A 22750-nucleotide genomic window follows, 5' to 3' on the forward strand; every position below is an offset into this window, starting at 1 on the left:
TCGTTGCCCGGGCGGTGTATTTGGGATCATTGTCATGCTGAAAGACCCAGCCACGTTTAATCTTCAATGCCCTTGCTGATGGAAGGAGGTTTTCACTCAAAATCTCATGATACATGGCCCCATTCATTCTTTCCTTTACACGGATCAGTCGTTCTGGTCCCTTTGCAGAAAAACAGCCCCAAAGCATGATGTTTCCACCCCCATGCTTCACAGTAGGTATGGTGTTCTTTGGATGCAACTCAGCATTCTTTGTCCTCCAAACACGACGAGTTGAGTTTTTACCAAAAAGTTATATTTTGGTTTCATCTGACCATATGACATTCTCCCAATCCTCTTCTGGATCATCAAAATGCACTCTAGCAAACTTCAGACGGGCCTGGACATGTACTGGCTTAAGCAGGGGGACACGTCTGGCACTGCAGGATTTGAGTCCTTGGCGGCGTAGTGTGTTACTGATGGTAGGCTTTGTTACTTTGGTCCCAGCTCTCTGCAGGTCATTCACTAGGTCTCCCCGTGTGGTTCTGGGATTTTTGCTCATTGTTCTTGTGATCATTTTGACCCCACGGGGTGAGATCTTGCGTGGAACCCCAGATCGAGGGAGATTATCAGTGATCTTGTATGTCTTCCATTTCCTAATAATTGCTCCCACAGTTGATTTCTTCAAACCAAGCTGCTTACCTATTGCAGATTCAGTCTTCCCAGCCTGGTGCAGGTCTATAATTTTGTTTCTGGTGTCCTTTGACAGCTCTTTGGTCTTGGCCATAGTGGAGTTTGGAGTGTGACTGTTTGAGTGTAAAAAAGGGGGTCAATGCAAATAGTCCAGGTAGCCATTTGATTAACTGTTCAGCAGTCTTATGCTGGTAGAAATTAGGTACACCCACCTAGCCATAGTACCCAGTTAGCAGCTTCCCCTGGGCTATCCCTGGGCGGCTGTGCTGTGCTGTGTGTTTACGAAACAAAGGAGGAGCCCTTTCCTGTACTGTAGGGCTGCAAGCCTCGCCCCAAACAACTGGAAAGACACACACATAAACACACATTTCCATACTCCACTCCAATAGGCTAGCCCCCATGCCACACGCGCGCTCGCGAGCTCACATACACGCACACACACACACACACACACACATTCAAGCGCTTGAGCAGAACTGTCTGCAGAGCTCCTGAATCCTGAAATGTTCTCATGACATAATTATTGAATTAGCTAAATGTAAACAGGCGATTGAGTAAAGATACTCCCTTCAGTGTTTCTCAATTACACGCATACATGATTTTCTAAAACGTTATTATTTAGTTATGCCAGGTATCACTGTTGTGTTGGCTGCATTATGTGCGCTCGCTGTCAATGCAGGCAGGAGAGGGTTAAACAGTGGAACATCGCAACCACTCCCTCAAGACTTTCTGCTGCTAGGCAATGGCACTACCTGTGCTGTAGCGTACCTGACAAGGAGGGCATGGAATGCGCGAGTGTACCGTGTGGAATAGCGAGGTGAATACTGTACGAAAACTGAAGTCTATAACTTCTAATTGATCTCTTTGAAGAATAGTCTACATTGAGCCTGGAAGTAACCAAACGAACTTTAAACAGGTAATTTGCCCTTGTCATGGTCGATGATGGCTCCATTTGTTGTTTAGATTTGGATTGAGGTTTTGCTCTATTTAAATAGGATTTTACCCGCGTTAATAGCTACTAAGTGTAACAGTAAATGTAGTGTAAATTACAGTGATTCAGAGCAAGCATTAATTTCTATCAAATTTCATTTTGGCCACTGGCAATAGCCTCGTATTATTTGAGCACACAGTCCATTTTTTAAAACATTACCTTCCTCCAGTTGACTTATCTTGTCAATATACTGTATATGAAAATGACATAGACCACAGTGTCTGTCAATGACCTCTGACATACACAGGGGTTGACCCTCAGATGCAAAATAGCCCAGGTATTGATTGTGTTCTTGTTCTGTAGGGGGGTATTTATGTAATGCTCTATAGGCTACTTACTATTACTCTAAATATCTCATGTGCATTTCTGGCCCACAAGAGCCGCCTGTTTACCTACAGGCTCAATATGGGTCCATAACTCTTGTCTATTTACACCTAGATAGTGTCAGCAGTTTTTTTTCTTCAGTTTATCGATATGAGGAATTGATGAGTGAGTCCACGGTTGATTGAAAGGAAAGGGACAACAACCAGGAAACCATGTGGCACTCACTGCCATGCAGCATTCAGTCACCTCACCTGATTTCTATGGTCAATACTGAGTGAGCGTTCGAAGAGTTAAGATGAAGACAGTATAAAGCGAGACTGAGATTATGCTCTAATATAGTTCCAATCTGTCCATATATGCTGAGTGTACAAAACATTAGGAACACCTTCCTAATATTTAGTTGCACACGGAACAGCCGCAATTCATTGGGGCATGGACTACAAGGTGGCGAAAGCGTTCCACAGGGATGCTGGCCCGTGTTGACTCCAATGCTTCCCACAGTTGTGTCAAGTTGGCTGGATGTCCTTTGGTTGGTGGACCATTCTTGATACACACGGGAAACTGTTGAGCGTGAAAAACCCAGCAGCGTTGCAGTTCTTGACACACTCAAACTGGTTCTCCTGGCACCTACTACCATACCCCGTTCAAAGGCACTTCAATATTTTGTCCTGCTGATTCACCTTCTGAATGGCACACATACACAATCCATGTCTCAATTGTCTCAGGGCTTAAAATTCCTTCTTTAACCTGTCTCCCCCCCTTCATCTACACTGATTGAAGTGGATTTAACAAGTGACATCAATAAGGTATCATAGCTTTCACCTGGATTCACCTGGTCAGTCTATGTGATGGAAAGAGCAGGTGTTCCTAATGTTTTGTACACTCAGTGTATCTCTATTCCAGTACAGTGGTTTTACAATAGTACATTTAAACCATCAAGTGTCAATCAGTTGTAGTTCATTTTAAACCGTAAAGTGTCAATCCGTTGTAATTTCTCTAATATTCTAGCACATTATACACAATTACATTATCATAAAGGACACATTGGGTAAAGTATGTACATCTGTAATTGTCATTGACTTCCTTGTTCCTGTTTATGCAATGTCAAAAGGCTTGATTTACGGGCATGACAAGGTTTGCCCCAGCCATGCCAGGGAGAAGGGGTCACACTACAAGGGAGGAATGCCATCTTGGTTTTCATTGCTAGTAGATATCAATCATTGACAATGAGTCACAAGCACAAAGTTAATACTTGAGCATGACCTGCTTGGATACATGCAGCCAGGAACATAATCTGATGTAAAGGTGTGTTATCTCTTCTCCTTCTGTGACAGTAGGTCTATCATAGAGAGATGACAAAAAGTCACCATATTGCCGCTTTCCACTTTGACTCCAAACAAATGGTTGGCATGACATGTATTGCTGACTGGCAATTTTTTTTTACATTGCTTTGTTTGAACCTGTCATTCTGGTATCCTTTCAATTTGGTTTGGTTTGAGGAGGCTGATATGCTATTTAGCTTGGAGGCTTTAGCACATAAGAAACTATGTGCTTCCGGTTGATTGAAAGATAATCATCACCACAATCACTTTTATTACTATTACGCATCTGTTATTAATAGCATTTCAGTTTCTTCTGCTACATGCACCTGCACTTGTTGCTTATTGTAGTGTTACTACTGTAAATGAAGAGGGGTAGGCTAAGCTTCATTCATATCTACTTTATAAAAACTGGGGCTTTCCACAGCCAGGTTTTGACGTTTTAACCTGAATGTGTAGCCAGTAGCCACTGCCACATTCCAAAGACAACTCTCCCACCGCAAAGAAGAACTTATCAGGTGTTGTTAACCGAAACTTGAAAGTAAGTGAGTGTTTGTTTTGAGTTTTGCTTGCATATTTACTGCTGCCCATGCTCTCATTGCCCAAAGTATGTTTATTACTTTGTAACGTTTGTTACTTTGTCTAATTAAGCAGAACTGTATAGTGATTATTATATAGTAATTCTAGGATTGTGAGCATCAACCTCTAGCCTGCAGGTTTGTAACCCAGGTGGCTGCTAGGGTGTGTCTGTCGCAGGATCCATTTGAATAACAAAACAATTATGTTGGTAGAAGAGTCTGGAGTTATTTTTATGATGTTGTCATCTGTTGCATCATGCACACATATACCTACACTAAGTGTACAAAACATTAGGAACACCTTCCTAATATTGAGTTGCACCCCCTTTTGCCCTCAGAACAGCCTCAATTCATTGGGGCATGGACTACAAGGTGTCGAAAGCGTTACACAGGGATGCTGGCCCATGTTGACTCCAATGGTTCCCACAGTTGTTTAAAGTTGGCTGGATGTCCTTAGAGTGGTGGACCATTCTTGATACTTACGGGAAACTGTTGAGCATGAAATATCCAGCAGCGTTGCAGTTCTTGCCACACTCAAACCAGTGCGCCAGGCACTTACTACCATACCCCGTTCAAAGACACTTAAATATTTTGTCTTGCCAATTCACCCTCTGAATGGCACATATACACAATACCCAATTGTCTCAAGGCTTAAAATTCCTTCTTTAACCTGTCTCCTCCCTTTCATCTACAGTGATTGAAGTGGATTTAACAGGTGACATCAATAAGGGATCATAGCTTTCACCTGGATTCACCTGGTCAGTCTATGTCATGGAAAGAGCAGGTGTTCCTAATGTTTTGTACACTCAATGTATACCCCTCGTCTATACAATGCATTTTAGACTTTAGAGTACCTTCATGCATAGAGGTATGTGTGTATTAATGTGTTCTAGTGTTTTACTTTATACTTGCATGAGTATTACACAGGTACTTTACGGCCGAGATGTTGTAAGCAGTATACAAACAAAACGACCCAACTGGGATGTATGTTTATGTTCAAAACTTCCATTAGCCCATCTAGAGAGGAAATGACAGTTGGACAGTCGACTCCCTCCCTCCACCCAGGCATGTATCTTATTTGGGTTTCTCTTGTATTTAGGTTGGTATTTAGGTTGGTATAGTCAGGGGCTCCCGAGTGGTGCAGCGGTCTAAGGCACTGCATCTCAGTGCTAGAGGCGTCACTACAGACCCTGGTTTGATTCCAGGCTGTATCACAATCCGGCTGCGATTGGGAGGCCCATAGGGTGGTGCACAATTGGCCCAGCGTCGTCCGGGTTTGGCCGGGGTAGGCCGTCATTGTAAATAAGAATTTGTTCTTAACTGACTTCTAAAGAAGTTAATCTGTCTGTGTGTTCAGGCCAGTGTATGTGGTACACAGAGGAGTCCTGCTAAGATCCTTTGCCGATACCAAAGAAACCTTACCTATGAGCCAGGCTTTTCTTTAAAAGCTGTTTTTTTTATGAAGAATGTATGTTTTACAAGGTGCAACCCGAAGACAGTTATTCCCTGGTCTCTGGCATTTTCAATATTTCTTTAAAATGTTTTCAAAGCTGAAAAAGCACCTCTTCAAGCCAGGTAGTAATCAAAAGAAGGAACTGGTACATGATCTGAAAAACCTGTGGTATGTCCTTGCCAACACTTCTGCTTTTGGATCTACTGGTTAAAAGGTTATATCCCTGATGGGATGTAACATATTTGATAATTACGTTGTTCGAAGAGGTGCCTTTTTCAGTGAATATGACCGACATGATCTTCAAGGCTTGCCGTATCTTCAGGCACAGACTTGTGACCTTTCTGGGTGTCTCCCAGGTAAGTACCTAAGGGTGGTGCTTCCCAATTATGGTATTTTCCTTCCTGACCACTATTCTAAGACTTTATGGTCATTTCACTAAGCCTGTCCTAATTTTTGTGTCTATGTGCCAATTTAAATACATGTTAAATTCTATGCCAGCAGTACTTAGCCTACATGTGAGGGCGGCAGGTACCCTAGCAGTTAAGAGCGTTGGGCCAGTAACCGAAAGGTCGACTAGGTGAAAAATCTGTTGATGTGCTCTTGAGTAAGGCACTTAACCTTAATTGCTCCTGTAAGTCGCTCTAGGTAAGAGTGTATGCTACATTACTCAAATGTAAATGTGGCCTACAATACTGTATTTAGCTGTTTGCGAAGTTAGCTGTGACATCCTCTGCGTTGTCGTCCAAACTTCCCCAGTCTTTATAGCTTTTTATCATCTGCTGGTCTGGCTCATGTTGAAATGTGCTTGTGTTTGTCTATGAAGTGGCTATCTGCCACATAGCTCCCTGTGATCTACTCCACTCCATGTGGTGGAAATCTACTCTGTTTGAGATGGGATGTTTTGCTCTTCACTTCCTCACCCCTGAGATGTATGGAGGGTTCGGAAAATACATTAACAGGACAGATCACTTTTTGGATGCGGATATTACTGTCGAATGGCCATTTCCAATAAAACTGAAAAAAGGCAGCTTACAATTTAATGGTGGTGTTGTCTGTACTCCTTTATGAAGAATTTGAAAATTGTGATGAGTTGGGTAACTCAGCATATCCAAACAAAGGGGTTGGGAGAATGATATTTGATCCCATTTGATATTTGATCCCAAGTCAGTGGTTTGTTACCCGATGAGAGTAAAGGGAGGCGCAGGTAGAGAGGACTTTTTACCCCTCTGTCTTTTGTCTTGTGGAGATTCTCACGGATTGTTCTCATAGGGGCTGATGGGGCCATTGGCTTCTCTGCAAATAAGGTGAGGTTGGGTAGTAGTACGCAGGCTGTCAGTACTCTGTTCATATAGAGCACAAGATATTATTGACTAGTGGCTCGCTGGCCATTTAGGACTGGGGGTGAAAAGTTTCTTCCTCCTCATGTTATTCCTGATGACTGACCTTACCTCTCTTTCCTCTCTGTCTCCAGGTGGAGAATGCCAGCCCCAACACTGCTGTTTACGCCAACGTTACCGAGCTGAAGAACACCCCACAATCCCCTCTGGTAGTAGCTCTGAGTCCTGACTTGCCCCTTAGCCAGGAGGGATGGCAGGTGCACACTGACAAGGACAGCGGGAAAGAGTTCTATTACCACCCGGCCACGGGCCAAACCACTTGGACCGACCCCCGCAGCCCCCTCCCCTCCACGGACATGGAGCTACCCAAGGAGGCACTGGCTGTCCCGGCCCTTTCCCCGGCCCCGGCCCTCTCACCAGCCTCATCCAAGGGTTCCAACTGGGAACAGGTGTTGGATGAGACCACCGGTCTAAACTACTTCTATAACCCCTCATCTGGGGCCACGTCCTGGGCAGCTCCGGTGCCCATCTCCCCTTCCTCTCCTGTTACTGAGCCTCCTGTGCTGAAGCTCCCAGACGGAGGACCGGTAGGGGTTAGCTTATGCTTTATTTGACTAATATGGCCATTGTTTCAAGCTCATCAACAGATAAGGCTTCTAAAATATAGGACCGTGGAAAGTGTTGTTGGATTGTTGACTGCTAAAGCAGTCTCTGTCAGACAACAGTGCATTAACATCTGCTTCATGGTCTTGAGGGAGTCTTGTTTTGTTAGTTCATTAGCTAGTTAAGTCTTAAGCCTGCTATGGCATACGCATGGAATTCATTATTTAGTTTTTTGCTGTTTATTCTCAAAGTGTTACTAGCCAAGTTACTAAGAATGTTTGCCATTTGAGCAGAATTCTAGCATGTTATGAACCATGTCATAAACTTTTTATAAATTGGCCACTCAGTTTGAGTTCCATCTTAAAAGCATTTGCGAATCTTCTGTTCCTCAGCCACCTCTCCCAAAGGAAGACTACCTGACAGAAGACCACGAGGCTCCAGACATCTCCTCCTTGGTGTTCCCCAAAGACCTCCTGCCCATGCCGCAGGCCAAACAGGCTGTCATACCTCGGGCCATTCTAGACGTCAGTGTCCCGGTGGGCTGGAAGCGCTCCATGGATGCAGATGGGAAGACCGTATTCACCAGCGAACGCACACAGGAGCAGGTAAGTTTATTGAATGGAGGTCCAGTGCTTTCAAAGGGTAGTGGTTTGAGAAACCATGCAGTGTGTGTCATACACTGTTTTGTCCTGTGTGTATCCTGGCAGTGGTTCAAGTCTGTGGATCAAAAAGGAAAGACGTACTACTACCTGAGAGACGGCTCCAGATCCCAGTGGAACCTTCCAGCAGAGGTGAAGAGAAGCAATACTGTAATTTCAAGGAATGGTTGAATGGCTTTTATATAGGACTTTCTACAAGGTCTCAAAGAGCTTGACATTGTATGGGGTAACTCTGTACTGTACATGGGTGAAAATAAAATGTCCTTACCTCAGATAACCAGTTACTGGGTTTGATTTAATAGGCCAGGGCCTTTACATTGTTTGTTTCTGTTAACCCTCTCAGCTCCTGGTTGCACCCAGTCTGCCCAAGGTGGGGAATGGAGTGGACCAGGACAGCCCGCCGGTTCTGAAGAACTGGAGACACACCATGGGCCCAGCTCAGTTTGGCCCCTCCCAAGAAGACAACGTGAGTAGCATGGACAGGGGCGTTGAAGGGGGTTTCACACCGTTGGTATAGTAACAGACATTTATGGGCCATTAGAATCTATTTTTGGCATCTAGACTGAATTTGGCACTACGGTATAGGAACATAGAAACTGCTGCATTTGCAGTTCTAGTATTCCCAAGCAAACAAGCCATTAGGACTAGTCCCTGACATGAGACACCTGGCCCTCACAGCTTTATGCACAATGCCCTTGTGGAATGATGTCGTTGTGTATGTGTCATCGTCGACCCCCTCAACAGGAGATGGAAACACCTGCCCTAGTTGGTTTCCTCTCAGGAGGTCACTTACAAACCTAAATGGGAGAAACTACAACAAGAATGGAGGAGGAGGGGAGAAAGCGGATAGAATTATGACTCATAAGATTTGACAGGATTTCTACTGAAGAGGGAAGCTCTGTTCGAACAATAAGGCCCTATCGACTATTGTTGACTAACCAACCTGAACCCAATTCCCTCCCTCGCGTTTGGCAGAGGTTCTTTCCAACACATAAGAGAAACGTTTCGGACGTCACCAGTGAAGCATCCAGCTCAGGCAACTCCCCCGAGACGCCACACCATGTAAGTCAGGTCATTTTCTATTGGCACTCAATAAGAAATGATATGTGTTGGACTAGTACACACAATAATTGAATTGGAAATTGCATTATTTTTCAACAATGATTTTATTGTTAATTTTATTAATTTAATTAATTAATTTCCTGAAATGGAATTGACCCCAACCCTTCTACTAACTCAATAAAATTTACTATATTGTACAGACAGTACACATAGACTGCTAAATGACAGAGCCTGAAGACCCATTATTCCATTAATTGAAGACTTGTATTGTTTTCTCCATAAAGACTGATAGGTTGGGAGTACGGAGTAGACTGTCACATCTGAGCACAGACTCACATCATGAGCACGTAGGTTCTTTCGGCCCACGTCAGGCCTGATAGATAGATGCATAGTGTACTTTGCCAGACAGGCATTGCATTCTGGTGGTGTGTGGGTGTTCTTATCTAACTAACATACTATGAGAGAACTGGATAGGAGAACTAACGGCACTTGGGAAGGGGAGCTAATGGTTTAGATACTGGTTACAGTACATACTATACATGTATGCTCTTAAAATGGATGATTAAGAGTTTCTTAAGTGGTGTTTAAGTGAAACTACTAACTTTGGATGGGTTGTTCTCTCTCTTCGCTTCGTGTGTGGATAAGAAAGTGATCTTGATAACAAGCATCTGCTAAATCAGGGTTTTCCAAACTCGGTCCTGGGGCCCCCCCTGGGTGCACGTTTTGGTTTTTGCCCTAGCACTCACAGCTGATTCAAATAACCAACTCATCATCAAGCTTTGATGATTTGAATCAACCCTGTGCTAAATGATCGTGTCATGATAGACCACCATTCACACTACCCCCTAGTGGAGAGAGTGAGCATTTGTAGTTGTTTTTGTTGGACTTTTGCAAGTTGTGGCTTGTTGGGCAGTACTTTCAGATCTGATTGACACCATATTTTATTACATTGCCTTTCAAATAATTGTACTGAATGTACATATGGTGCTGTCTTTTGTAGTAGGTACAGTAATGTCAAAGTGCTGAATGTCAATGCAATAAGCAAAGTCAACCCCAAAGGATAATTTCCCATTTTATGAATCAGCAGGAAAATCCATGCAAACACACACACTCACGCCCAAGCATGTATAATTGTGCACTCATGCACAGATGCACACACACACAACACACACACACACATACTAAAGTTTGACCACACCCATGTTGACACCTGACTCACATTTCAAAGCTGTAAAGAATCTGCTACTTATGCTCTTTGCTCTTTACCTATGGACTCATAGCCCAAGAATTCAGCATAACCTGGAACGGCCAACACAAACATTTGTTGCTGCCACCTAGTGGCCTAGCATATGCATTGCAAAGTCACAGAAATACTTTATCCAGGCCTAAAATTATAGTCCACAATTGCAATAATCTGCTAATATGAACAGTCCAATGTTCATATCAGCCAGTAGGCCTATGGGCAATGTCCAGTGGCATATGTCTCTATGTGGGTACTAACTTCTTAACTCATGTACCTATGTATGTCAGTAAAAACCATGAAAACCATGTGTTTGATACCATTCCATTCACTCCATTCCGGACATTATTATGAGCTGTCCTCCCCTCAGCAGCCTCCACTGATGTACGTACAGTACACTATGACTAACACAATCTTTCAACCTGATCCGAGGTCTGTGGGTTCCTGATAATCACCATTAGTAGAAATGTTCATACACTCTCTCTCTGTCATTTGTGATATTTGGTAATATTTGTCTCTATTTTGCTTGTTTTAGACACATCTACTGGAGAAGGCAGGGATCCTGAACAAAACCAGGGTGGCTGACAATGGGAAAAGAATTAGGTAATGTCAAGTAAACCTCAAAAATTACAACACATTGTGATGTTTATTGATAGCATTTGCACAATGGACCAATGAATGAACACTGAATGATTCCTTATTTTCTGTGTCTGGGGTTTCTAATAGGAAGAATTGGAGTCAGTCGTGGACAGTGCTGCATGGTGGCATCCTCACGTTTCACAAAGACCCAAAATCTGCACCCTCTGGAAACTCTGTAAGAACATTCTGCTACAGTAACCACTCACAACCACCACTTTAGAAAATAAGGTCATTGTATTTGCTTGTCAGGATTAGTCTGTTGAATGAATGTCATTGGTCCGTGATTCCTCAGAACAAGACCAATCAGATCACCCCAGAGTACACAGTGGAGCTGCGGGGAGCCACTGTGGGCTGGGCCCCCAAGGACAAGTCCAGCAAGAAGAACGTACTGGAGGTATGGGCTCTGTTTAAGGTCTATCAGGGTTGAAGTCAGTTCTATTTCATTCAATTCAGGAACTGAATCAAAATTAATTTAATTGAACTCTTGGTATGGCTTTTTCCCTCTCCCGCTCCAGTTGAAGACGCGTCATGGGTGTGAGTACCTGGTCCAGTATGACACAGAGAGCATCATTTGTGACTGGCACAAGATCATACTGGACACCGTCAGACAGCTGGTGAGTATCCAGGAGGTATATATATAACAAGTTCTAATTAGAGCAGGCCAAGGGGGCGTCAGTCTTCATTATAACCTCTCCTCTCTCAGGACCAAGATCACTTGTCGGAAGAGGAAGAGGAGGAGCCTATGGAGAAATCTCCACTTGCTTCAGAGAGAGACAAGAGGACCATCTGTACGTATGAGTGTCCTACAACCTACTATTACGAACCACCAGATCTTTCAATGCTTTAGGGGTGTAAATAGGTGTAAAATGTCGATATTTGAGAACTGGGCATGAGATCAGGTAGTTTACGAAAGCTGCACCCATCATTAATTGCCCCCTCCCCCCTCCTGCAGCCACCAAAATTACGCCAGGCATCAGTGCCGAGTCATCAGATCAGGGGCGTGTCCGCACCAAACTACGCAAGTTTCTCCAGAGGAGGCCCACACTGCAGTCAGTGAAGGAGAAGGGCTACATAAGAGGTAAGACTGGGCTTTATAACATGGTTATATGATTTATAGCAGAATAATTACCTATTGAATCTTATGATACCTTTACACTACTCAGAATTATTTTCATCGTGATTCTCTAGATAATGTGTTTGGTTGTCATCTGGACACCCTGTGCCATCGAGAGAACAGCACTGTGCCCAGGTTTATGGAGAAGTGCATCAGGGCAGTGGAGATTAGAGGTAGGTATTCCTTCTTAATCCTGATAACATAATATCAACCTTTACCAGCTCTAAAGAGGTAACACATTGTGCATTCCCTTTAGGTCTGGACATTGATGGGATCTACAGAGTTAGTGGGAATCTAGCTGTCATTCAGAGACTACGCCACAAAGCAGATCATGGTAAAGCAAGACAAGTTTCAAGGACTAGTAATGAATTTGTCGATGGATTATCTTGCAGTATTATCAACCACACTCTCTGTCCTCATGCTCTCTCTCTCTCCCTCCCTCCCTCCCGCCAGAGGAAAATCTGGACCTGGAGGATGGTCAGTGGGAGGAGATCCATGTGATCACGGGGGCGCTGAAGCTCTTCCTGAGGGAGCTGCCTGAACCTCTCTTCCCTTACAGCTTCTTCGACAAGTTCATCGCTGCCATCAGTAAGTCTAGGCCAGGCCCTAATAAAACATTCTGGATGCATCTCAATAGTCACACTCAAATAACATGATGATAATGAACTGACATCAGACCTAAATAGCATGAAAGGATGTGAATAAATGGACATTTGGGATGACACTTTCTCTGGTAGAAATCCAGGACTATCCCCAGAAGGTGTCGTACTTCCGTGACCTGGTGAGGTCCCTCCCTCTGCCCAACCATGACACCATGCACCTCCTCTTCAAACACCTCCTCAAGTGAGTGCTTGTTGTGGTAGAAACCGGCAATTTTTTTATATATATATATTTTTATATAAAACTATTAAAACTATATAAATAACTGATATACTAAACACTTTCCACCCTCCTCATACTTCCTCTCACTCCCTCTTCTCCTCATCCCCTCCTCTTCTTCTCTTCCAGAGTGATTGAGTTTGGTGAAAAGAACCGTATGTCAGTCCAGAGTGTGGCCATCGTGTTTGGCCCTACGTTACTCAGGCCCCAGACTGAGTCGGCAAACATCACTGTTTACATGGTCTTCCAGAACCAGATTGTGGAGCTCATCCTCAAAGAGTTTGAGACTGTGTTTGCCCCCAGCTGAGACATTTTCTATGGCACCCATGAGTGAAGCGGGACAGAGACAATGGGGGTTGCCAAGTCCTGGGAAAAGACTGATAGTTACATGGGTGCTAGATTTGGTAAAAGATGGCAAAAGGGAGGTTTTTTCTGTCAGTGAACTAGCCTTTAACTGTGGTAGCTCCAAGTCTTCAACCTTTATCCCAAGTTTCAAACTCGTGCTGTCCACCCATCCATTCATCCATCTGTTTTGGTACTTCCACTCCCAAGAACATTGACAAAAGAAAGTTGAGGGAAAAGGGGAAAATGGATGAACACGGTGACAGATCAACAGTTTGCCATGGATCCGATGACAATACCTGGCAATGGGCTCATGTTTCATTTTAAGAAGAAAATATATATTACTGTAGGTGTACATGTACAGTGGGGAGAACAAGTATTTGATACACTGCCGATTTTGCAGGTGTTCCTACTTACAAAGCATGTAGAGGTCTGTAATTTTTATCATAGGTACACTTCAACTGTGAGAGACGGAATCTAAAACAAAAATCCAGAGAATCACATTGTATGATTTTTAAGTAATTAATTTGCATTTTATTGCATGACATAAGTATTTGATACATTAGAAAAGCAGAACTTAATATTTGGTACAGAAACCTTTGTTTGCAATTACAGAGATCATACGTTTCCTGTAGGTCTTGACCAGGTTTGCACACACTGCAGCAGGGATTTTGGCCCACTCCTCCATACAGACCTTCTCCAGATCCTTCAGGTTTCGGGGCTGTCGCTGGGCAACACAGACTTTCAGCTCCCTCCAAAGATTTTCTATGGGGTTGAGATCTGGAGACTGGCTAGGCCACTCCAGGACCTTGAAATGCTTCTTACGGAGCCACTCCTTAGTTGCCCTGGCTGTGTGTTTCGGGTCGTTGTCATGCTGGAAGACCCAGCCACGACCCATCTTCAATGCTCTTACTGAGGGAAGGAGGTTGTTGGCCAAGATCTCGCGATACATGGCCCCATCCATCCTCCCCTCAATACGGTGCAGTCGTCCTGTCCCCTTTGCAGAAAAGCATCCCTAAAGAATGATGTTTCCACCTCCATGCTTCACGGTTGGGATGGTGTTCTTGGGGTTGTACTCATCCTTCTTCTTCCTCCAAACACGGCGAGTGGAGTTTAGACCAAAAAGCTAAATTTTTGTCTCATCAGACCACATAACCTTCTCCCATTCCTCCTCTGGATCATCCAGATGGTCATTGGCAAACTTCAGACGGGCCTGGACATGCACTGGCTTGAGCAGGGGGACCTTGCGTGCGCTGCAGGATTTTAATCCATGACGGCGTAGTGTGTTACTAATGGTTTTCTTTGAGACTGTGGTCCCAGTTCTCTTCAGGTCATTGACCAGGTCCTGCCGTGTAGATCTGGGTTGATCCCTCACCTTCCTCATGATCATTGATGCCCCACGAGGTGAGATCTTGCATGGAGCCCCAGACCGAGGGTGATTGACCGTCATCTTGAACTTCTTCCATTTTCTTATAATTGCGCCAATAGTTGTTGCCTTCTCACCAAGCTGCTTGCCTATTGTCCTGTAGCCCATCCCAGCCTTGTGCAGGTCTACAATTTTATCCCTGATGTCCTTACACAGCTCTCTGGTCTTGGCCATTGTGGAGAGGTTGGAGTCTGTTTGATTGAGTGTGTGGACAGGTGTCTTTTATACAGGTAACGAGTTCAAACAGGTGCAGTTAATACAGGTAATGAGTGGAGAACAGGAGGGCTTCTTAAAGAAAAACTAACAGGTCTGTGAGAGACGGAATTCTTACTGGTTGGTAGGTGATCAAATACTTATGTGATGCAATAAAATGCAAATTAATTACTTAAAAATCATACAATGTGATTTTCTGGATTTTTGTTTTAGATTCCGTCTCACACAGTTGAAGTGTACCTATGATAAAAATGACAGACTTCTACATGCTTTGTAAGTAGGAAAACCTGCAAAATCGGCAGTGTATCAAATACTTGTTCTCCTCACTGTATTTGGGGGAATATTCTGATGTTGTATCCATGGTATGGAGTGACATATCTGAGACAGATCGGTCTTTAGAGTGGATGACCTCTTAACTATATGTTAAAGTCTATGAAAAATATTAAATCTGGTATACCTTCCCGAATGTTACCTTATCAACAATACAATGATGAGATATTCCTTATCAAACCAATTAAAATTGTTGTTTTTGCCATCCTTTTGGAGAGCCATACAAATAACATACCACAGCCTTAATGTAGTTGTGGTTTTTAAGGGATGGGGATTTATTGATTACTTCCTCCTTTAGAAAAAGGCTGTGAATTTATCAAGGAATACCACTAGCGACAATATTGTGGTTCATTATGCATAACGTGGTTGTATGTTATGGGCAGTACATATGAAAATATATTAAGATAGAGCATAACTGTACATTATGGCTTTTTTATAGTATTAATGTTATTACAGAACAAGGACAACAACAATATATCAAGATATTTTGAAAAACGTTTTTTCTCTGTACATAAGAGTTCATCTTACCGTATAAATGAATGTTCTTTTAATAAAATAACGTAATTTCTATGTCAATGTTTCACTGATTTATTTTACCTTAAATTATTGAGGATTAATTGAAGTGACAGCGTGAAGACAATAATTAGCCTATAACACCCTGCAAATCATTACCCAAAAGCTTTGAATTGAAGTATTTGCAAAATCTCTGAGAGAGTTTGAAGACAACGTTTATAGATGGAATAATATCATTTTAATTGACTGTGAATGGCTGGAGTAGTCTACTTTCCACTAACTGGTGGTCTGCGCAGCGCGACTGCAATAAAGACGTGCTGGAACGCAGCCAGCATGTGAGGTCTTTGTAGGCTACTCCAAAACGATAGATGGCGGTAATGCACCAGTTGTTGGGCTGTCCAGTACAGTCACAAACCAAAGAAGAAAAAACCTACGTCACTTTTATCAGACACATAACACAGAAATGGCTGAAAAGGGTGTTCAAGGAGTTGGAGAGGTCGCTTCTAAGGAGCAACTTACAGCCGCACAGAAACAACTTCTCATGAAAAGACAAGATCTCAACTATTGGAAGAAGAACGCGCTAAAAATACGTAGTCGCAACCGCATAACTGGACTAGCTATCGGGGCGTTTGTCATCGGCATGTGTATCCTTTCATCTAGGGTTTCATACATAACTCCAGTCGGACCATTACTACTGTTCCAGCTGGATGAAAGGCGTTATACTTTTAGGTAGTGTAAAGCGTAGCACAGAGAATTTGACCAACATTTACTTGACAATACTTCCTCAATTCCTAACTTGGAAGACAACGCTTGTCTTCTAAACTTCCATGGCTAGTTGCTGGTGGTTTGTTTGAATTTAGAAAATGCTCTGTTATTATATTAAATAAAGTCAATTTTTGTTCTCCATGAATTAACACAACAATGTGTACACCGCCATCTTGACTATTTAAAATCTTCTCATTGATGGTCTGCAATCCGGGATCCTTGGGACGTTCCCATCCCCCATTTAAGTTAATGTAAAGAGTAGGGACGTCCTAAGGTTTGAGAATAGCCTAACACTCATTGATAGAGACAGGTGAGTGTCATCAGAGAGGAAGAGGTGAAGCAAGATGGATAACTGGGCCCAAAATCTGTCTTCTCCAGCAGGTGGTGTTTTTCGTTTTTTATCTGCTCACCAAATGAGGAGTTTTTGTATGGAGGTCAATGAGTGTCGAATTTGTAAAAAATGTAATGGCTTATTTTCTACATGTGGCTCATCGAATAGAAGTTTTGTAAAGCATAGGTTGGTACGAGTGTACTGATATAAGGAGGACGTGACATCCCGGCAACTTTGAGAATAAACACTTTATATCGGAGTTGTTTCTGTTCACATGCGTATGCCCTCAATGGCTAAAATGGACCCACCTGATTTGCCTACTCCTGACTGCCTTCCATTTTTTTAAGACATTAATTTTCATTGTTAGAGCGGCCACTTAGAGTATCTGGTCAATAAAATGGATAATCTGTGGTGTCATTCAACGGGCCTTTCTGGGCGGACACCCAGCTGTCTTAATCAATGAGGGAAGATTTGAACTAGACAAGATGACAGTGTACACATTGTTGGATTACTTAATGGAGCAAAACATTTGATTTAATAACAGAGCATTTTCTAAATTCAAACGAACCACCTGCAACTAGCCATGGGAGTTTAGAGGACATGCATTATCTTCCAAATCGGGAATTGAGGAAGTATCGGCAAATAGGGCTTTACATACGTAAAAATGTATGCACACATGACTGTAAGTCGCTTTGGATAAAAGCGTCTGCTAAGTGTCATATTATATTATTATTATTATGTACATTTTTTTTTTTTTAAGTTAGGATCCCAACATAAAATGTAGAAGCAGCAGAATGTTTTTTTTTTTCTTTCTTTTTTCCCCCACCTTATTTAACCAGGTAAGCCAGTTGAGAACAAGTTCTCATTTACTACTAAGACCTGGCCAAGATAAAGCAAAGCAGTGCGATAAAAACAACACAGTTACACATTGATTGAGATGTAGCCTATATTGGGCCTATATTTTTTAGCTACATTTGAGCCCTATAAACTGTAAAGACATTTGTTTATTATAAAAAGATAACATGTTGATTCAAAAACCTGTCATTGAAATTAGTCATAATTGTACACTGTCTCTTTAAGGGTGAAATGGTTTATGAATGTATAGCCAATTCATGATAGGAAGCAAAAACAATATGTTTCTTAGCTAATCACTAGCTAGCTGCTAACGTTAGCATGTCATGTCACCAAATAGGTTCCTAGCTAGTTTGTGTGGTGTGTCATTTCTCACTGCTCTAAAAGGATCCACAGCACTCAATATGGCGCAAGTTACTCCTGCCCGTTTTGTGGCCTTAACCATTTCTTGTCTTCAGTCAGCTACACTATCCTCTCAGTGAAGCAGGAGAGGATCATGGAGGACATTGATAACGAGGCGAAGATCAATTACATCAGAGGCCCCAGGACAGGGACCAATTCCTAGGGATGTTCCCAGCTCCCTTACTTGCACAGGAACAGTGGACGCTGAGCTCACACGGGACTGGACTGTCAAGCTAACATACGCAACTGTGGCCAAAAGATGGCGCCAGATACACACTTGTTTTTGAATGGCAGAGGCTCCCATACATTTTTGTTATTTCAATATGCTTTGTAGAGATGTAACCATACACATATGCTCTAGACCTGGATACCCTGCAAACTTTTTTCTGAATATAATATCACTTGCTGTATAATAAGAGGTTGTTTAATAATATTACATGGTTTGTGTATTGTGCAACTACTTGGCCTCGTAATAAAGAGGAAAGCTTACGTGTTAGGTGGGCTATTCCATGGCATTCGGATGTTGTTATAGAATGAAATGGAACGTAATGCTGCAATTAGATGATTACTGTGTAATAAATTGTTTATTTACTTGACGGTGTATCAGTTTTGAGTTTTCAAAGTCAATTCGTGATGATTTTGGACATCAACCTACAGGGAAAGAAAACTCAAGAAAACAGTGCATGATGTTGAAGTCATTTATTAGCAATATTTACAAATATGATTTAGGAAACAATCACGCTTGGAAGGTTAAAAAAAATGGTAAAGGCACAGAATCTGCATGGCAGTATGTTTTCTAGCAACATGATTGACAACAAAATAGAGCTCATGACATTATCTAAATATATATTGTATATTTACTGTTGATGTCTTGATTTAGAATAATACAATCTGAGTAATATATTTAATGTGTTCTACAATCGTTCCCCATGTGCATACTTGAAGGCAAATAGCTCAGAATTCTCCACAGCTTCAGTTCTTTGTCATTAATCAAATAATTACCAACTCTAAATGCATAGGCACGCATACTGATTTAAAATATATTAGGGTCATAACTATACATCTTTACCCCGCTATTATTTATAGGGACGCAATTGTTCAATACTAATAGTGAACGACCCTATGGAAAGTGCATTGTATCAATCCATATATTAAGAAGATAAAATACGTTTTTAAAGCATCCACTGTATGCTTTAAAAAATAAAGGCTGATAAGTGACACCCAGTACCTCTATTACTAGGCCATAGAGAGTGAGTAACAAATGAACAACGTTTAGTATATTATAAGACCTGGAGTGTTTGTATACTGAACAAAAATATAAACGCAACATGCAACAATTTCAAAGATTTTACTGAGTTACAGTTCTTATAAGGAAATCAGTCAATTGAAATCAATTCATTAGGCCCTAATCTATGGATTTCATATGACTTGGAATACAGATATACATCTGTTGGTCACAGATACCTTTTTTAAAAAATGGGTCTCACAATGGGCCTCAGGATCTGGTCACGGTATTTCTGTGCATTGAAATTGCCATCGATAAAATGCAATTGTATTCGTTGTCCGTAGATTATTCCTGCCCATACCATAACTCAACCCCAACCATTGGGCACTCTGTTCACAATGTTGTAATCAGCAAACCACTCGCCCACACGACGCCATACACGTGGTCTGCGGTTGTGAGGTCGGTTGGACATACTGCCAAATTCTCTCAAATGACGTTGGTATAGAAATTAAAGTTACATTCTCTGGCAACAGCTCTGGTGGACAATCCTACTGTCAGCATGCCAATTGCACGCTCCTGCAAAACTTGAGACATCTGTGGCATTGTGTTGTGTGACAAAACTGCCCATTTTAGAGTGGCCTTTTATTGTTCCCAGCACAAGGTGCACCTGTGTAATGATCATGCTATTTAATCAGCTTCTTGATATGCCACACCTGCCAGGTGGATTGATTATCTTGGCAAAGGAGAAATGCTCACTAACAGGGATGTAAACTTAATTTGTGCACAACATTTTAGAGAAATACGTTTTTTGTGCATATGGAACATTTCTGGGATCTTTTATTTCAGCTCATGAAACATGGGACGAACACTTTACATGTTGCGTTTATATTTTTGTTCAGTGTAGATTCAATAAAGTGACATTTAGCTTTTCATGCACCATTTGTTTGATTTGTGTTGCTTCAGGAACATTTGTTTGCACCAAACACAGCTCTGATTTTTTTCTGATACTTGCAGGCCGCTTGGATTTACTCTTATTTAGGTGTACTTGATTTAGTTCGCCTGGCACACTAAGTAAGCTGCAAAATGGAAAACTGCTTCCCCGACTTGCCGGTCAATACATTAGATAGATGCATATTTGTTCATCCCATACCCTACACAATATTTGCAATATTGCAAACCCTACAAATACACTGTTTTGAAGGCAATGATTACATCTCATCCTGCTAAAGCTATCTTATCTCCTGATTCATAACATTTGGACAGTAAAACACTGTTTAGCTAGGGCTGGATTCCATCCATATCACCGAAGTATCGCGGAAGACCCGCGTAAAAATGTTAAAGTATTTTCTGATTGAGCCGACATATGCAGCGTTCACCGTGAATGCAGTCTCCGCGACCGCGGGAACATTGCCTTTAGTTGTCAATCGCAACATAAAGCGGATCTTCAGTACTTCGGATTGAATAGGGTCATATTGTATTAAGAGTAGTTGCAGCTTGCAGCAGTTGGATGACTAAGTGCAGGAGAGAGCAGGGCTTCTGGGATGTGTGTTTTCCAGGGCTAGCATAGGCAGCAACAGCATAAGAGCACACGCAGAAACACACACCTTTAGCCTTCCTATCCTCACTTTCCATTTGACCTGATGCTACACACAGCTATATAAGCTTAGCATCCTTAAGATGGGGAGGGGGACATCCTTGGCTTGGTGTCACAATACTAACTCATGGTACTGCACATGGACTAGATGGCAGATGGGGTGCTTTGGTGCTCTGACAATGGGATCCTTATCCATCGTCCTTAGGAGGAGTGTTTAGTGCGGCCCATCTTGTGGCTGGACCATGGCCTTTTCTCATTTGGGCAAAAGTCCGTCCTCCACCCTCTCTCCTTCGTCCTCTCTTCTCCGTGACCCAGAAACTGATAAGTAGTCGAAGCGAACGGAAGAGTGTCCTTCCCTCCTCGTTAGCCACCTTTCATGGAGGATAGTCATGTGTATCCCCCCCGAGTCCTTTGCGGAATAATTTAGAAATCTGCCACACCCCCTTTGAATCAGCTTTTGTTTTTTGTTGATGGAGAAAAGCATGCATATGTTTAAAAACAAAATGCTACTTATAGTTGTATCTATAAAATGTCTTGCACAACTAACTTCATTTGTTTTGATCACTTTACACATTTATTTTGGGATCCACCCCTGTAAACGTAATTTGCCTGAGTGGAGAAGAAGTCTCATTTCATACAAGCGCATTTTCGTCCACGTTCACTCTCCTTGCTACCTCTCCTCAATTACCTTTTTCAAAAGGAGGCGAGAGAGGACAGAGGAGAGAGGACACAAGAGTTGAGCAAACCAATTGAGAAAAGGCCCATGTCTTCTGGTCATCCGGTTTCCCCACCCCAAGGCTCAACCTGGGAGCTATCTGTTCAGCACTGGGCTGGGCAACTTATTGGTCACCAGTGGGCTCCCTCTCTTCCTGGTTGGTGGTTGGGAGGGGAGGCGGCCAGCCACAGTATCACCTGCCCCAACTCCCAGTCCTCCGGCTCACACAGGGAGACACGTCTCACTAGTAGGAGATAGGTCAGAGGTCAGAGGGCGTAGTGTAACCAAGCAGGTTAACAAAGAAAAACCAAGGTGACTACGTTAACATATAATTTGCATCACTGCACAGGTTTTTATAAGGATTATACCTGTCAAAATTTACTATGTTATTGTTCAGACTGACAAGGTCAGGGTTCAGGGGTCATGGGTCAGACAGGGTGCTCGCTCACCATCCGGTTGTAGTCGGGGGCAAAGGTCACCCCTTTACTGGACCTCTCCTGAGAGCCACTGCTGCTGCCACTGACTGAGTTTTTACGCATGATCCCTGTGTATGTAAGACATGGAGGGAATAGCTAAGTCATAACGAACTCCCAACCAGACAGCAACGTAACTACTACAAGACCAACTGACCTGCAGGGGGCAGTATGTCCAGTCTCTGCAGGCTGTTCCTACGCGAGCCGGGGTAGTTGCCGCTCTTGGAGAGGCGCCTCTGGCGGTTGTTGAGCATAGCGGCGGGGGACACAATGCCAGGGGGAGGCACCTTCCCCATCCGCTCATACAGCGCCTCGATCTCCCTCTTCTGAGTGAGCTGGAGGGCCTGCACCTCTGACAGGTGCCTGAGAGAGAGGGAGGGGAGGAGAAGAAGAAAGAGAGCGAGGGCACAGAACATGAACAGAGGACAAGGAGGAGGGAATACAAGAGAGTGAATGGGACAGGGAAGTGTTGAGAAAGGTGAAGATGGTCAAGGTCAGGGGAAAAGAAGTGGTAAGAAGAGTTTTATTAAGTTAGCTTGAATTGGTGTTTTGTGTTTTCACAGTCAGGTCTTGAATTTGGAAGATAATTTTGGTATAATGACCATTTGGTGTTGACAAACCAAGTTCTAAGAATGTTAAAAACCTTATGTCATGATCTAATGATGATGCTTATGACCTTATTGCACATGTTCTTAGAAGCCT

At 42.8% G+C, this 22750-nt stretch overlaps 3 protein-coding genes across 4 annotated transcripts in view; 2 read left to right on the forward strand and 1 right to left on the reverse strand.

Moving 5' to 3' along the window:
• Positions 1 to 15746, forward strand: part of LOC311145945 (rho GTPase-activating protein 27-like) — a 33498-nt gene extending 17752 nt beyond the window's left edge. Inside the window, exons 3-19 of the mRNA XM_084182349.1 lie at positions 6806 to 7258; positions 7667 to 7879; positions 7982 to 8065; positions 8277 to 8399; positions 8909 to 8995; positions 9280 to 9342; positions 10771 to 10838; positions 10962 to 11049; positions 11167 to 11268; positions 11390 to 11488; positions 11578 to 11662; positions 11827 to 11952; positions 12063 to 12161; positions 12245 to 12322; positions 12442 to 12576; positions 12726 to 12831; positions 12997 to 15746. Coding sequence (XP_084038475.1) covers positions 6806 to 7258; positions 7667 to 7879; positions 7982 to 8065; positions 8277 to 8399; positions 8909 to 8995; positions 9280 to 9342; positions 10771 to 10838; positions 10962 to 11049; positions 11167 to 11268; positions 11390 to 11488; positions 11578 to 11662; positions 11827 to 11952; positions 12063 to 12161; positions 12245 to 12322; positions 12442 to 12576; positions 12726 to 12831; positions 12997 to 13174 — 2187 coding nt within the window. The 3' untranslated portion in view covers positions 13175 to 15746. The remainder of the gene's footprint in view (positions 1 to 6805; positions 7259 to 7666; positions 7880 to 7981; positions 8066 to 8276; positions 8400 to 8908; positions 8996 to 9279; positions 9343 to 10770; positions 10839 to 10961; positions 11050 to 11166; positions 11269 to 11389; positions 11489 to 11577; positions 11663 to 11826; positions 11953 to 12062; positions 12162 to 12244; positions 12323 to 12441; positions 12577 to 12725; positions 12832 to 12996) is intronic.
• Positions 15747 to 16135: 389 nt separating this feature from the next.
• LOC311146149 (cytochrome c oxidase assembly factor 3 homolog, mitochondrial-like) lies at positions 16136 to 18637 on the forward strand. Its single transcript, XM_084182630.1, has 2 exons — positions 16136 to 16335; positions 18098 to 18637. The coding sequence occupies exons 1-2, from the start codon at positions 16155 to 16157 to the stop codon at positions 18202 to 18204; spliced, it is 288 nt and encodes a 95-aa protein (XP_084038756.1). The 5' UTR covers positions 16136 to 16154; the 3' UTR covers positions 18205 to 18637.
• An 88-nt stretch (positions 18638 to 18725) lies between these two features.
• The window catches only part of LOC311145927 (serine/threonine-protein kinase WNK4-like), a gene marked incomplete at its 5' end in the record, with an annotated part of 87487 nt that continues 83462 nt past the window's right edge, over positions 18726 to 22750 (reverse strand). Inside the window, 3 exons of one of the 2 annotated variants that reach the window (XM_084182318.1) lie at positions 21737 to 21819; positions 22025 to 22119; positions 22206 to 22411. In XM_084182318.1, the coding sequence (XP_084038444.1) occupies positions 21817 to 21819; positions 22025 to 22119; positions 22206 to 22411 (304 nt within the window). In that variant the 3' untranslated portion in view covers positions 21737 to 21816. Of the gene's footprint in view, positions 21820 to 22024; positions 22120 to 22205; positions 22412 to 22750 lie in introns of both variants that reach the window. The other variant, XM_084182317.1, reaches the window with a different exon arrangement.

This window comes from Coregonus lavaretus (genome assembly GCF_964263955.1).
Source record: "Coregonus lavaretus genome assembly, chromosome: 2".
Taxonomy (NCBI): Eukaryota; Metazoa; Chordata; class Actinopteri; order Salmoniformes; family Salmonidae; genus Coregonus; species Coregonus lavaretus.

What these genes read in the sequence shown, in the direction of transcription:
- LOC311146149 (XM_084182630.1), top strand. Translation starts at nt 16,155, where the DNA reads ATGGCTGAAAAGGGTGTTCAAGGAGTTGGAGAGGTCGCTTCTAAGGAG. An exon ending in GGCGTTTGTCATCGGCATGT is followed by an intron (nt 16,336 to 18,097) that starts GTATCCTTTCAT and finishes TCTTGTCTTCAG; the next exon opens with TCAGCTACACTATCCTCTCA.